At 36.8% G+C, this 17,387-nt stretch overlaps 1 protein-coding gene across 1 annotated transcript in view; it reads left to right on the top strand.

Annotated features, from left to right (window-relative positions):
• LOC137062960 (ephrin type-A receptor 5) overlaps positions 1–17,387 on the top strand; it is a 121,439-nt gene that overhangs the window by 77,517 nt on the left and 26,535 nt on the right. Inside the window, exons 7-12 of the mRNA XM_067433927.1 lie at positions 312–471; positions 5,057–5,159; positions 14,217–14,284; positions 15,922–16,047; positions 16,498–16,683; positions 17,097–17,158. Coding sequence (XP_067290028.1) covers positions 312–471; positions 5,057–5,159; positions 14,217–14,284; positions 15,922–16,047; positions 16,498–16,683; positions 17,097–17,158 — 705 coding nt within the window. The remainder of the gene's footprint in view (positions 1–311; positions 472–5,056; positions 5,160–14,216; positions 14,285–15,921; positions 16,048–16,497; positions 16,684–17,096; positions 17,159–17,387) is intronic.

Raw genomic sequence — 17,387 nt, 5'->3', positions numbered from 1 at the left:
ACAGAATACAGCTGAAAACGAGCCTTAGCTCTTCATGACCTCAGTGTTTTGGACCGTTCTGTGAAACACTGATACGATGCACTTAGAAAAAGAAAAAGCTATGACGCCCCACACCCGGTCATATGAAAGCTAATGGATGGAGCACTTAACACAGGGCTTTAAAACAAAGCCAATGAAGACCATGAAAGCGATCCTCTCTACTTGCCCCAACACACACTTTGCCATTCTCTCATGGGATGCAAGGCCTTTATCCCTCGTTCTCCCCCTCTCTGACCGTTTTTGTCTTCTCTTTTCTTTTGGTGTCTCTATAGGATCAGGAAACAAGCTACACCATCATAAAGTCAAAGGAGACGGAGGTCTTGGTGGACGGCCTTAAACCTTCCTCCGCATACATCTTTCAAATCCGAGCTCGCACCTCTGCAGGATACGGAGGCTTTAGTCGGCGCTTTGAGTTTGAAACAAGCCCTTACTGTAAGTGAAACAGGATCAAATCAATTGATGAGCCGCATTAAAAGTCATTGTAAAATAACAATACAAAAAATAATTGTTGAGGAAACGTAAAAGTTCAAGTTTATACGGTTTAGATTTTTAAGTTCTCTCAACTATTGTCTTAAACATGGCCCTAAGCACCATTCATTTGTTTTGTCAGTTTTAATTTGTTCATTCACTAATTTTAAAATGTATCATTCAGCTGATTTGCATTCATAGGTAGTGTTTAGGTAATTATTTTTCAGTTTACAGGACCTTTAGAGTCATAAATGCTAAGAAATACTGAACAATAATCATATCAACATCACTTTTGGCCACTATATGATTATGTTACCAATTAACTAATTGTTACTAACCATCAGCTCTGTTTTCTGTTCACCATCAGCTCTGTTTCTGTTCAGGTTTCTGTGTTAGTTGATTGTTTGTATTATTCTATATTTTTACTTGTTATTCTTTTTTTTTTTTTTTTTTGTTTTTTTAGTTTTTTTGCACTTTGAGATTCTTTGGAATGAAAACTGCGTTATAAATAAAATCAATTATTTTTATTATTCTTAAACCTGTACATATGTACAACTAAAATTTGTATACTTTCTTAAAAGTTAACATGCAGAATCTGTGAAAATTTGAATAATTTTAACAAAGTATGAGGAATCATATAAAATGCATGCTATTTTTTATTATTTAGTTATGTCCTGAACAAAATATTTTGCATAAACGATGTTTCCATATAGTCCACAAGTCAAAAACAAAAAAGATTAATACTGTGTGTCATTACCTGGATGATCCACGGCTGTTTTTTTGTTTTTATTTATGTTTGGTCTTGAGTCCCTTGTTTGTCCTGAGCAGTTAAACATTCTTGTGAAAGATCCTTTAGGTCCCAAAAATTCTTCAGTTTTCCAGCATATTTTGCATATTTGACCCCTTTCCAGCAGTGACTATGATTTTGATATTTGTGACCAGTCACGGAAAGTAGGGACACAAGTCGGTTCTGGGGCATTTTGAGTTATTAACAGATTCTGAAAGTGTAGTCTCCAAGCTTTCCAGCGATGTGTAACACATGGGAATCTGATAATATTTGGAGAAGTTGTGGCCATCTGAATGTCAGCCTTTAGAAAAGTTTAAACCTGTAAAGCTGCATGGTTGCTAGTAACGACAGACGCAACAGGAAAAATCGGACCGCATACTATTAATAATAATGGGTAGCAAATGCTAACATTACCATCTAAAATCCATTATAGTAATGGGGGTTTTTGGCAAGTGATACGATGCTAACGATTACAATTAAAACGACAGTTAAGAACAATAGGTGGGTATGAGAAGGTCTAAACATGTTTATGGAAACACACTCCATAAGAAACAGAAAAGTATTCTTGCAAATCTCGTTGCCTCCAATGAAATAAGTCATTCGGGCACACTTTCTGTTTGCCGGGGATTTCTTAGTGGATGTACTGTGCGTCTGTTTGAATGGGATAAAGATAGAAAAATGGGTAAAGTCCGTAACCGTGGCTGTAGTGTAGAGGTAAGGCGCATGTCATTAAGTTTTGACGCAAATCGATCAGAGGTTCGAATCCGCCTTTTGCCACACTCTCTAACCGAGAAACACTTATTAATAAACACGTTAGATGCTTTATGTCCCCTTTTCTAATATTTTCTCAATTCTTTTTGAAAATAAATGCCTTTCCGATCTGATATGTGATGGGAAAAGGGAGTAGAGAGAGTGTGGCAAAAGGCAGATTCGAACCTCTGATCGAGTTGCGTTAAAACTTGATGACATGCGCCTTACCCCTACACTATAGCCACAGTTACAGATTTGAGCCATTTCTCTGGCTTTATCCCCGTCAAATGTTACTATCGATATAGCCTCTGATTTCTTATGGTCCAACTCGTCTGACGCCAGCCTAATACATTCTTCCTCTTCTTCATCTTCGCTCAGTTGTAGATTAGGGATATTATCCAGTCTTATTATGCCGCTTTCATCGTCGCTTGGATCATCTCTACAGCCAGCCAGAGCGCTGCATAAATAATTAGTCACGCGTCCCTTGGAGGGCGGGGCAATAACAAAATACACACAGACAAAACAAGGCGATTTCAACCTCAAAATGTATGCTTTTAAATATACCATTAATGCCATCTCAAACACAGAGAGGCTTCTTCGTGACTTCAACTAACAGATTCTGCAAAAAAGCGAAAATCACATAATTTGAAAAAAAAAGCTTCTTTCTCATTTGGCTCGAAATTAGAGCTGCCGACTTGTGTCCCTGGTTTCCGTGATGGGTCACATTTATCTTTTCACAATTAGGACAATTGAGGGACTCAAACACAACTATTAAAAACGTTTCAAACATTCACTGATTTGCCAGAAGGAAACACGATGCCTTAAAGGGTCATGAAACCCCCTGTTTCAGCAGCAGTCCGAAAAATGCTATAAAAGTGGGCGTGGTTTAGTGGCGGAGTGGAGGGGGGGTAAGGGGAGACTGACAGCTGACGGCACAGCAACGCCTTTTTCTGATTCATTGCTCTCATTAAAAGCATCAAAGCTTCCCACAAATGCACGCTGCAAATGACCACAATATACACATAAATTTGTAAGCTCACCATTACACAAATACATATATCCTGTGAGAACTATAGTTCAATGCACAATTTAATGCACAGCCATTCGCAATTTTTTCTCTGCTTTGAAAATATATGTGAACACACTGTTGTATAACTTTGCTAACTTCTGAGGCTTATTTTGTGGGGTTTTCATGCCGCTTGGTCGGTTAAATAGCCGGGAAGAGCGGTTACACTCACAGTGCGGATGAATCGCGTTAATTAGTTTGAAGACTCATGATCTATTGAAGAGAACGCAGGCAACGCAGACACTCATACAAAGTGGAAAAAACACTCGTTTTTGATCCATTAATGCATCTCTCACTTACTGTATGCAATCTCAATGTTTGAAGTGCTGCTGCGTTGAAAAGTTGAAAATGGAGCAAAAAGGCTTAACATTAACTAGTTGTCTCCCACATTAAAAAATGGTGGTAACATTGTCTTCCATGATGTTCAACACACATACTTCTGTTAAAATCTCAGAAAATTTGGTTTAGGGTTTCATGACCCTTTAAGAACTGTGGGGGTGAAAACTTTTGCCCAACTTTTAAACAGGATGAAAATGCCCAAATTGTTCTTATTTTGTTTAAATGTTAAGTAATTAAGTACTGCCCTTCAGAAGCAACAGAAGATACTTACATGTTTCCCAGAAGACAAATTAAGTACAATTTACCTGGATCTTCAAATTCAAAAAAGGTTTCACAAAGTTAACATGATTTTCCCCCTCCGGCTCTTAACGCATCGTGTTTCCTTCTGGAGCAGCAGTGAATGTTTGAACCTTTTTTAATAGTCAGTGTTTGAGTCTTTCAGTTGTCTTCGGTGTAAAAAAGTATATCGGAACTTTTACGTTTGCTCATAAAACATTTGCGTTCCCCCAAGAAACTTTGCATTTGCTCACAAAGAACTCAAAATGTTAGCAAGGGAATAGTTTCTCAGTAAACGCAAAACATTTGTAAGAGAACCCGAAACCATTGGCATTGACAACCTTTTTTTTTTTTTTTTTTTTCCATCTCATATTTTATTCCATCACCAAGTTTTTTTAGGGGCTCTTTATATACAGTATCCTCTAAACATCATAACACAACAAATAGCTAAATTGACAAAACAACAAAAGTGAGCAAACAGTAAATCAATAACCTTATACTTAACCAAATACTTTATTAATGCTGCTTGCTGGGAACTCACAAACCCTTAACATTTGAGCAATATTGTTCAATTTAAAATTGTTTGTTTGACTAATTGGGACTGCATTTTGGAGGAATTATGTTGGTCCAACATAGTTTTTAATGTAGTTTCAAGTTATTCATATATCTTGTATTGTATATGGAATTACCTTTGTCTCAATAAAACTGAACGAAACTTTTTCAGAAACTATCAAAAATATGCCATTAGAAAAGAAGAAAAACACATTGAAAATGAAAAAAATGAAGCACAAATGTAACAGAATATTCAGTATGCTTCATTCTTTGTTAATGTTGTTCAAAGATTTGTTTTCGCAAATCCTGGATTGTGAATGCATTGCCAAAGATTTCGCTTACGTTTCTCGGTTTTTCGTTTGCTCTTTTGACACAAACCTCTCGTGGGGGCGGGCTTAACAGTGATCTACTCTGATTGGATGAAGAGCTTTTGATGGACAGGTCTTCTCCGACCTGCGCATATTGGAATGATCTCGTGGTGCTTTAGTTCGTAAAGATGAGCCACCGCTCCATATCTCTCCTGAGAGCTCATCTTTACGAACTAAAGCACCGCGAGATCATTCCAATATGCGCAGGTCAGAGAGGTCTTTTGTAATGGCATATTTTTGATAGTTTCTGAAAAAGTTTCGTTCAGTTTTATAAAGCTTCGTTCAGTTTTATTGAGACAAAGGTAATTCCATATATTTGTGACTCAAAATCCTGTAAACTAGACTTTTTTAAACATAAACTTGAGAGGCTTGTGAACCTCCTCTTAGTTTCTCTTCTCTCTGCTCTTGCAGTAGCGGCCTCCAGTGAGCAGGGTCAGGTGCCCATCATCGCCGTAGCTGTTACTGTAGGCATCATCCTCATTGCATTGGTCACAGGTTTCCTGATGAGTGGCAGGTAAGAACACACCATAACAAAACACCGAACCACGTAGCCTTTATTTGAAGGTGAGTGGGATTTCACCAAGTACAACATGTTCCCAGATTAACATCTTTGTTGATCCTGGAACAACATTCCAATCAACCAATCAGATGTAAGGGGCAAGTTTACAAATAATGTCAAGTTTAGTCTTACAATCAGGGTTATGTGCTTCTACAACAGTGTTATTCACTTAACTAATCCTCCTGATTTTAAGGATAAGTTATTAGTAGGGTTAGGTTTAGGGGTAGGTATATGGTTAAATACAATTTCCGGACAGGAAAGTTGGTCCAAAGTCAAATATTTGACGATTGTGTATGATTTCATTTGTGATATTGTTTGTTTTAAATTATAACACGTAGGCTTCAACAACTAATTGATAATGAAAATAATTGATAGCAAGTATCAATTAATCTCATCAATTTAACTATAGCCCTGGGTATTCATAAACTGGCATTTCACACGGTACATTCCTAAACCCTGGGAAAATTTACTTATTTGCATATTTGCTGTGACAGTGTCATTGATTGGAATAATGCTGAATGTGACCTGCTTACATGAATGCTTTAGCATTAGAGCACACGAGTTTGGTGTGGAGGAGCTTGACTGGCTTGCACCTGACCTCAACCCCCTAGAACACCCTTTGGGATAAATTAAAGCAGAGACAGGCCTTCTCGTCCAACATCAGCACCTGACCTCACAAATGCACTTCTAGAAGAATGGTCAAAAATTCCCATAAATCCTTCCCAGAAGAGTTGAAGCTGTTATAGCTGCAAAGGGTGGGTCAGCTCCATGTTAAACCCTGCAGATTAAGAATAGGATGTCTTTAAAGGTGCACTATGCAACTTTCCGTCCACTGGAGGGCGCCTATTCTAAACAAAGGCGTAGTTTGATGAAGCCAAGTTTGAGCTCAGTATCTTGGGACATGTGGTCTTCACCTCACAGCCGGTGGAAAATAGGACTCGGGCAGAAATCCTGTTCATGGATGTGGTTATTAACGTTATTGTAGTGTAAAGCAGAGCAGGACCGAGTGTTGTGGAGCTGAGCACAGCTGCTTAAACACACACTCGGCTCGCGGGCAACGGGACTTTTATTATGATGGGACAGGACACAGTCGCCGGGCGTCTGCAAAATTTCCGGGTTTCCGGTCATGAGTATAAGCCAGCAGCTCTGTTTATCATATTAGATACATTTAAGTGTGTTTAAAATGATTTTATGACATTACTTCGCTCGGCGTTCGCTCGGCGCTGCTGTGACACATGTTCACACTTCTAAGAGAAAAGCGCTTCTGCCAAATAAAACCGAGGGTAACGCAGATATGACGCAATTGACAGGCGACTCCCTCAAACGCTATGCTGACACGTCCCTGGTCCTTGGTTAAAATAGCAATTTTCTCACAATTTTCAAATAGTTGGAAACATTTGGGATATTATAAATACTCAACTAAACAAAATATATAACACTGGCCTAGTGGTTTTTGGATATTTTACTGCAAAAATACTACATAGTGCACCTTTAAAGTTCATATGCGTGTAAAGGCAGGCATCCCAAACCTTTTGGCAATATAGTTTATTTACAATGAGATATATAACGCAAGTAATTGCTTTTTTTATTTTTTTGATAGGACAACATTGGGCAGGATATAGCTGTAAATACAGTACATCACTATAAAAATAAAACAGGTCTCTAAATTTTTATTTATTTTTTGTTTAATGTTTCTGCTGTCAAACATTAGTAGTATATGTCCATAGTTATTTGAGAAGCCAATGTCATCTGAATGAAAATTACTGTAAGATTCAGCTCTCATGACTTATTATACACTAATAACCATGGTATTTGTCTGAAACTAACCATCTAAAGTGCAAAAATGTATCTAAAGGTCACACAAATGACAATTGAATCTGTGTTAAAATGCACTATATACAGTGTGTGTGTGTGTGTGTGTGTGTGTGTGTGTGTGTGTGTGTGTGTGTGTGTGTGTGTGTGTGTGTGTGTGTGTGTGTGTGTGTGATAATGTGTGTGTTTACAGTATTATCACTTTATTTACAGCCATGTCAATACATTGATTTAGCTGTCAATTTTAGTTGTCATGTATTAAGCTAGTCCAAGAGCTCACAGAGGCAATTATCTACATCTCTGATCATTGGTCGCAGTTCTACAGTGGGAAAAATATGAAATATGTGCCTCCCATTTCTTAATGTAAACAACGGTGGGAGATTTGTTTTCACGAAACACAATGGCAGAGCACGGCGAGGAGCCAACAACAATATCCTGTTTCACACACACTGTCCTATTTTGCATTTCAGGCACAACATTTTCAAATGAGACAGTAATGCATGCTATTGTCCTCACTGGCTAGAGGAAACAAACTGATATGTGTTCTGTATATCTATAATAATCAGCACACAATTTACCGGGATTACACAGGAAGTGCATTAGGTTTAGGAATAAATGTGTGTTCCTCTTTTGTCTGCTCTTATGAAATGTTATTTTTTATTAAAAGAGATATTGACAGAAAAAAAAAAAAAATCTTCTGCATCCAGGAAATATATGTGAACTTTTATGTCATAAGTGCTTGATATAATCTCAGAGGCCATTGACAGCAAAACATCTCCATTCTACCACTGAATAATCTGTTCTGTTAGCATTTGCACTTCCCTTGAAAAATAATTTAAAAAAGAGTACTAATTACAGAAATAATATACTATAAATTAACTTGCGTGCAAACTGAATGTATTGTTTTGAACACTTAAATCAATTATAGTTCAAATATTTATTCAAGGCCGTGACCATGTCTTAAACATTGGGGGGCACCTTTGTTATTTTTTATTTTATAAAGTATAAAGAAACAGAACAGTGAATGCAATTGTAGGTCTAATTCTAGTTGGGAAATAATAATTTTGGGACTATTTGCAAATAATATTTGTGTCAAATATATTTTCAGTCTTGAGATTAGTGAATAAATGCAAATACCTGCAGTAAATATTTGAATTCCTTAGTGGTCTGGTGGTAGAATTTTTGGAAACTGTGTCGAAGGTTACAGGTTCTAATCCGCCCTCATATAGTTTTTTTTCTTTTTTCTTTTTTTAATTCATTACAATCTAGGATGTTCAATGATTGTATATTAAGAGCATGGACACGTTTGTGTGCATTTTGTTTTGTGATTTCACCCGAAATAATAGAAATCCCTGCAATGACATTAATCGATAGATTGATGTGCTTGTCTGTGTGAAGACTGTGAAAGAGCCAATAGAGAACGTAAACCCCACCTACTTTGATTTGATTAATGCATAATTACACTGTAACACGGACACCTTAAAAAAAGTGTAACCAAATGCAATTAACTGCATTAATGTGCCTTTTGACCCACATATTATTACATATATGTAATTTCATAATTATTTCTATTATCTTTGAAATATTGTTAAAGTTACAGATAAGTTGAAACTTGTATGTTAAGATAAAGTCATCAGAGCAGCACTGACAACACGTTTCTGTGCAGGTGTGTCCGTACTGTATGTGTAGGCATTTTTGTCGTTTTTATCCTATTTTTTTACTATATATGTTTGGTCAGTGCAGCAGTGTTTTGTTTTTTGTTTTTGCTGTTGTCGGCTGTAAGGACCTCTGAAATAACCAAAATCATTTGGCGAAGTGATATTGAACAAGCCTAGAAATCTAGACGCACCCTAGTGGCAGCAAATTTAAATCTGCCCGCAAGTGTCGTCTAGGAACTCTCAATACCCTTCTGAGCTGTATTCTCCTAACTCTTGCCGGACCAATCACATCGTGTAATAGAGTCGGTGGGCGGGGCCATAATGACGACGGTGTTCTAGTAAACACAGAAACTGGCGAACGGCGGCGGTCTTTCGAATCAGCTTTGACCGCGACTATGGAAGACTTGGAGTTAAGCTTTTCTCTGAGAAAAGAACAAAGAACGGCACTGAAGTCATTCTTAAGAAGGGAAGATGTGTTCGGAGTTTAGCCGACCGGATACGGTGAATGTTTAATCTATCAACAAGCTCTGTTTCACCTTCGTTGCTCTGGTTGGTGTAGCGCTATCCTATCACGTGAAGAGGGAGTTTGAAAGACAACCGTTTATCCCGCCCCTCGGCCTGAGCCCTGTCAATGGTGAGTTTCCAGACCAAACATCTTGAAGTGGGTCTGGCTTGTCAGGCTAATATTGAACTGTAATGCAGTCAAAACTTGCCAAAACTACTTTATCCGTGCCTTTCCCTGAAAATAATTTCACACCTTAGAACATTTGTCAACCAATCAGATTCAAGCATCCAACTTGGTATAACTTTAAATGTAATATCAAATAACATACTATAGTTATATTATAACCACACTGTAAAAAAAATATTTAAAAAATAAGTTACCTGGTTGCCTTAATTTTTAGTTAATTGAAATAAAAAAAAATTAGTTAATTCAATTAACATTTTTGAGAATCGACAACCTTTATTCAATTATTATTAAAGGTGCACTATGCAATTTTCCGTCCACTGGGATTTTTATTATGACGGGACGGGACACATTCGCCGGGCGCCTGCACAGATCCGCTCTTCCGGTTATGATTATGAGGTAATGGAGCTCTGTTTATCATATTAGATACATTTAAGTGTGTTTAAAATGATGGTATGGCGTTACTCTGTGCGTTCACTTGTTCACGCTGCTAAGAGTAAAGCGCTCCTGCCAAATAAAACCTGAAACCGAGGGTAGCGCAGATATGACGCAATTGACAGGCAACTTCCACAAACGCAATGCTGAAACGTCCCTGTCCTTAGTTAAAATTGCAATTTTCTCTTAATTTACAAATAGTTGGAAACATTTGGGATATTGTAGGTAGGTTATAAAAAATATATAACACCGGCCTAGTGGTTTTTGGATATTTTACTGCAAAAATACTACATAGTGCACCTTTAAAATATTTTGTAAGCATATTGGGTAAATATGTGTGTTTTATTTTTGATGACGCAGTGAAACATGCCAAATTGAGCTATTTTCATGGTTTATCAATTTTTTTGTAATAATTTTTATTTATTTATTTATTTATTTATTTATTTTTCCAGTGCAAGTACTTTACATTTAGGATGTTATTTGGTGATATAAATGGCTATTTATTTAATTAATATTATATTTTCTGCCTCTGCAATTATTTACTGTATCTTCTAGGCAGGGCTATCGAGCCAATGCTAACTGCACACCATGTACTCCACCATCTAGTGAATTAATTTTATAAGGTTATTTAGTGATCCAGTATTGGATTCTCACAGCCTCTTCCCCCTCAAGTACATAATTTTTTTGTTAATTAAATGCATTTCAGTGCACTTTTTTTTTTGTGGAATTTTCACAACTCCCTATTTACACTACAAAACGGCATAGAATTCTCTCCTCGCCTTTCACCCTTGACCCGAGCTGCAGCCTTTAATTCAATGCTGTAAAGACCTCAATGAGTTTGGCGGTTGGCACGAGAGGAAGACCTCAAAAAGACATCAGCGGGTGGAAATCCTTACAAGCCTCCAGACTGCCACTTGAAAGGAAGTTGGAATTGTTTAAGCAAGGGTTAGGATGTCCCTCAAGGGTGTGACGGTTTCAAGCAATTACTCTTAAAGAGTATATCAGTGTATCATGTGGGCCACAGCCTTGACACTTCCGTCACCTTTCATGTCACAGGTCGGTTTGAAGCATGCTCTCCTGCAGGAAGCAATCAGGGTTGTTAATAGCCTTCTTGGCCTTACTAGGTCAAGACTTATTCATGAGTGAGCTACAAGGGCACCATCAGAAGGCTATTACAGCAAGCTGTCTGGAGAACAAGCGCTTAGGTTAGCGACAGGGCTGTTAGTATGGCTGTCAGAGAACTGCAGTGATTTGAAGGTGATGGTGCAAAGATGTTGGGTTGAGTCGAGGACAGCTGAAAATGTACAATTGGCATTACTTATTAAACTATCACTTTATAATTTAGTTTTATTTATTTATTTATTTATTTAATTTTTTTTCGCCTTGGTGCAAGCACAATTGGCTTTTAAAGGGAATGGGAGATGAGATTAGTTTATTACATGTTACACCCAAAACACACAGGACTCATTTACCCTTAAAGACCTTCAGAAGTGATAAATAAAGGCCTTCAGTAGTGAATCGATGAGTTTGTTTAGGACAAATATCCATATTTAAAACTTTATAAAGAAAAAAATTTGGCCGATCGCATTCCGTATTCAATTTGGGAAAAGTGTTGAAAGTGCCTCTGCAGTTCAAAAGGCTTGCGCTACTCGTGTCCTCATCTTGAACTGCGAGAAGGCACTTTCAATACTTTTTCCACATAAGGTGATAGGCTGGAACTTTATATCGTTTTAAATATGGATATTTTTCTTACACAAACGCACCGATTCAATTCAGAAGTCTGTATTAACTCCCTGGAGCAGTGTGAAGCACGTTATTTGACTTACAGATGCATTTTTTTATGGACTTCAAAAACAGAGCAACTACTGCCATTATAAAGATTGGAATAGCCAGGACGTTTTAAATAATAACTCGGATTTTATTCATCTGAAAGAAGAATGCCATATACACCTAATTTGACTTGAGGGTGAGTAATTCATGGGCTAATTTTTGTTTTTGAGAAAAATCCCATTCAACATACATGGTAAAAAAAATTATTAAAAAAAAGATGGGGTCCTGATCACTCTGTCTGGGTTTATTCTGTGATAACAACCGGCTGGGTGTACATTATCCCTTACTTATTACATGGCTCTGTGAAATACTTGATTCTGATTGGTCAATCGCGCATTCTAGCGGTATGTTATTTCCAGATAACAACCGCTCATCTGGGTACTACGAGTTATCTTGACCGGTACTACTTCTATGCTTAACTCTGGTACCATCTTGTGGCTGTTAAATACTTTAACAGCCATGGCTACAATGGAAGACTTCAAGGGTTCAAGGGTATAAAGGGTTTCCTTTATAAAGTTTTAAATATGGATATTTTGCTTACACAAACGCATCAATTCCAATCAGAAGGCTCTATTAACCCATCGGAGCCGTGTGGAGCACGTTATTTGATGGACAGCTGCATTTTATATGGACTTCAAAAACAGCTACAAAAATTCTTCGGATTAACTTTAGCCTGAACTTTTTAAATATAACTCCGATTGTATTTGTCTGAAAGAAGAATGTCATATACACCTATAATGACTTGAGGGTGAGTATATCATAGGCTTGGTTTCATTTTTGGGTGTACTAACCCTTTCAGCATTCACTTTCAACATTTAGCAGCAATAGATAAAGACTTAAAGCAGTTTGGAACTGTTTTTCTTCGCGGAAGCTTTGCGTAAGAGCTAATAAAATATTTAATCTCAAGACAATATTTTGTGTCTAATTTATTTGACACTAGTAGCCGTGTAATAAGCGGGATAATGTACACCCAGCCGGTTGTTATCGCAGAATAAACCCCTTCAGAGTGATGCTCCGCTTCGCGTTGGGGTCCTGATCACTCTGTCGGGGTTTATTCTGCGATAACAACCGGCTGGGTGTACATTATCCCTTACTTAGAACGATTGTTATTTCTAGCCGCGGGCGGTTGCTTTAAGGCTTTAGAGACTACATACGTACCATACCTTTTGGACAATGCGCCTGATGCGCAGACTATTTTTCTTTCCGTTGTTAAACTAGCAAAAGTGGATTCGGACACGCCCTTCGAAAACACACACCTGTGCCATGCGCTTCAGAACATGCGCTCGGATCGTTAAAATAGGGCCCATTATGTCAGGTTGAGTGATGGCACAGAATTCCAATCTAATTCAGCAGAAGAAAGTAGAGCACAGGAAGAGGCAGGGCTTCAGGGTTGACACACTGATCAGACTCAAACTCATCAGCTCTGTTCTTGTGGTGAAGCATGTGTTCCTCCCCTGGGGCTGGAGCCGTACAGCCACATCCCACAGGACTATACAAACACACACACACACACACACACACACACACACACACACACACACACACACACACACACACACACACACACACACACACACACACACACACACACACACACACACACACACACACACATGGGTTTCCATGGGGACTTCCCGTAGACATAATGATATTTATACTGTACAAACTGTATATTCTATCCTCTAACCCTACCCATCACAGAAAACTTTCTGCATTTTTACATTTTTATAACACTTTATATGCTGTTTTCATCATGGATACGAAATAATTTCCCCATAAGGTCGAAATGTACTGGTATTACTATCCTCATAGAGACATTTGGTCCCCGTAACGTAGGGACTACCAGGTACACACACACACACACACACACACACACACACACACACACACACACACACACACACACACACACACACACACACACACACACACACACACACCTAAAATACACACATAAGAACAATTGGCTACAATATACACCTAAACAAAGCAGGGGTCAGCCTGAAAGGGAAATGGTTTGTTTGACATTAAAAAAAAAAGGACATAAACTGAAATTCATAAGTATCCGGTACATGGTGAAATGGTATTTTCTACATTATGAATATGCTTAGAATGAAATTCTTGTGTGCTGCAATATAGGCAGTCAATAAGTTTTGCCCTACTGTCTGTATCTCAGTTCTAATTTGGATATTGCCTTGTTTATTCTAGTTCATTGTGGCTGGATGTTCACACATTCAGTTCACACACACACACACAGACACACACACACACACACACACACACACACACACACACAGACTGCTGGCAGATAAAACAGTGATGCATTGAGTTCACTTAAGACTGCGGTCATATTGCATGTGTGTATGTTTGAATAGTCCTCTCTAGAGTAATCTTGTGCTGAAAGCAGATAAAACCATTATCAGCCCCGTATCCACTCTGTTTACTATACCCTCCTTTATTAGGCCGATTCAATTAGTAGCATTGCATTTGAAAATGAGGAAAAATGTGTGCAGGGGGTTGTTTTTTTTTAGAGAAATTGCTTTTTAAAAAGTTGTATAAAGAGTAACACAGGTCTTTCTTTTTTCACAGACGCTGTGGCTACAGCAAAGCCAAGCAGGATCCAGACGAGGAGAAGATGCACTTTCACAATGGTCACAGTAAGTCTAACAGAAAGGGACAGACAGACACGTTTGGGTTCACCCAGAGTTCAGTGGGCTAGTCTCATCCTCTTTTAAGCTCCAGTCATGAGGGCAATGATGTCACGGCAGTTCGGCATGAATGAGTTTTGTTTTAACAGCACTTTTACAGTCATCGGGTTGTTTTTTATCCCTGTTATATTATGTATTTATATTAAATACAGGTATTTCCTGTGTTTTTTTTTTTTGTTTTTTTTTACTATCAACCTATATGATCATGGAAAAAAACATATAATAATTAATAATAATTTGTTCGATTTATATAGCGCTTTTCAAGGCACTCAAATAAATACTGTTATTAAATACTGTTATTAAAAAAATAAACAAATGACGACTATTTGTTGTAGTGGTTAATTACTTTGTAATTGATAATAATAATAATAATAATAATAATAATAATAATAATAATAATAATAATAATAATAATAATAATAATAATAATTTATTATTATTATTATTATTATTATTATTATTATTATTATTATTATTTGTATTATTATTTGTATTATTATTATTATTATTAAATTACAAAAAAAATAAGAAATACAACATATTTTCCGATAATAATAATAATAATAATAATAATAATAATAATAATAATAATAATAATAATAATAATAAAAATAATAATAATAATAATAATAATAATAATAGTTTTGTTAATTAAAATAAATTATTATATTTAATATGAATTATTATTGTTAATATTATTAGTATTGTTTAAAAATTACAAAAATAAAAATACAACAATTACAATAATATCAATAAAAATAATAATAATTTATTAAAATGAAAGAAAATAATATAATTATTGTTTTTGTTGTTAATAATACATGTATTTTAATAAATTTTTAATAAAGTTAATAAAATCTGCAACATTTTTTTTCTTTATAATAATAGTTTTGTTATTAATAATACAGTATTATTATTATTGTTAATATTATTAGTATTATATCAAAATTTCAGCAACAAAATACACAAAATACATCATCAACAACAATAATAATAATACAAATCACTCTTTAATAATAATTAATATTATTATTGTTTTGCTTTTAATAATATATAATAATTAATTACAAAGTTATTAAAAACGACAACATCATTTTTGTTTATATTACTACTACTACTACTACTACTACTACTACTACTAATACTAATACTTATAAAAGTTAGCAGTAGTATTCAATGGCAATAGAATGATGATGAAAAAATCCAATAGACTTGTGTTCTTTGCTTATTAACATTACAGTTACTTTGACAACTATCTGTAATCTGAAAACCTCATCGTCCCATTAGGCTACAACCACACTACAACATACCCGATAATACAGTGGCACATTGAAGTGTGGCATATTTTGGCTTAATCTTATTATGTATTCCTAGCGCAATCCATCACTATGTTGTGCTTGGCACAGCAGGGAAGAACAAACGCGGTCTCTAGAGATGAAACCTCAAACAACATCTCCCCTCGTTCCTGCATGCATCTTCTTACGTTACATCACATAACCCAACCCAAGAGCTGTGAAGTGCCAGGAACCAACATTTCATCCTCTTTTTTTTCTCTCTGTTCCTTGTCCTCTCTCTCTTCGTCACAGTCAAATTCCCAGCGGTCCGCACATATATCGATCCCCACACCTACGAAGATCCCAACCAGGCTGTCCACGAGTTCGCCAAGGAGATTGATGTCTCCTGTATCACCATCGAGCGGGTTATTGGAGCTGGTGAGTGAGTTATGCGCAAGTAAAACAAAACAGGCCTTAGGAACAGAATTCCAATTAGGTTGCATGTGGAATACTAACCGCCTAAAAGAAAAATGTGAGATGGTTTAGAGTTGCCAAATTGGTTGCTAAATTCCAATTTGGATTTCAAATATCATCTTTAGGACTGAATGTTCGTAGCATTTTGTGTGTGATTGAAATCTGTTCAGATCTATTTCCCAGTAAACAAATCTAAACATCCTTAAAACAAGAGGCTTGGGCTAAACACTCAGTTTAAATCTTGCTCTGGAAGTGTCACACTGCCAGACTTTATTCATTCAGAAGCAAGTTCATACCTCAGTAGCTTTGCACTTTGTCGCTTCGCAAGGGAAATCTGCCTGAGCACAATGAGGCGTTTTATTGTCTGGCTCTCTCCTGCCACGGTTCATTGATGGCTCTGCCTTCCGGTTGCAGGTGAGTTCGGTGAGGTGTGTAGTGGTTTGTTGCGGCTGCCAGGGAAGAGGGAGATCCCAGTGGCCATTAAAACTCTGAAAGCCGGTTACACAGAGAAGCAGAGGAGGGACTTCCTGGGCGAGGCCAGCATCATGGGCCAGTTCGACCATCCCAATATCATCCACCTGAAGGGGGTGGTCACCAAGAGTGAGTGCCAGGATGTCTTTTATTACTGACAATGACTGCATGATTACTTTGTTTCAGTATTATGATCGATTCGAAACATTATTTTGCATAAGATCAGCTCAGTACTTTTACAGTAAGAATAATTATTATTCATTCCATGCCAAAAGCTAATTATAATGGTTAAGACCCCTGTTGGTAATCATCAGTATTTTTACTCAGCCATGGAAGTCTTTGGCAACCCATAGAACCGTATGGTAAAAGGTGTGACATTTGGCACATAAATAGAGGATAGGCTGAACACAAACCACAGCAAATTTGTATTCTCATATCTCAAACTTTCTAACACCAAGAACAAATCAAAGTTGCGCTGTTTATGCTAACACATAATAATAGCATAGCTATGCCCTGAAATGAGTGTGATTTCTTTCTGCAAGGTAAACCAGTGATGATAATAACAGAATATATGGAGAACGGATCCCTTGACACCTTTTTGAAGGTACATTTTCTGCTTTTTGGAAGTACAGTCAATAAAGTTATTCTATTAAATGTATGAAAAGTCGTAAAGCACTAAGATTTAAAATGATTTAAATGTATATGTGTGCACTGGAAGCTTATTTTACCTTAAACATTTCCTTGTGTGTGCAAGCAAACTTTGCTGTAAAGTGCTTTCTGATTCTGGGAATGGAGTTTGTACAATTAGCCATTATTCCTGGTTTAATTTTATG

This window comes from Pseudorasbora parva, chromosome 23 (genome assembly GCF_024679245.1).
Source record: "Pseudorasbora parva isolate DD20220531a chromosome 23, ASM2467924v1, whole genome shotgun sequence".
NCBI classification, from domain to species: Eukaryota; Metazoa; Chordata; class Actinopteri; order Cypriniformes; family Gobionidae; genus Pseudorasbora; species Pseudorasbora parva.
This window is presented reverse-complemented; position numbering and strand designations above follow the sequence as displayed.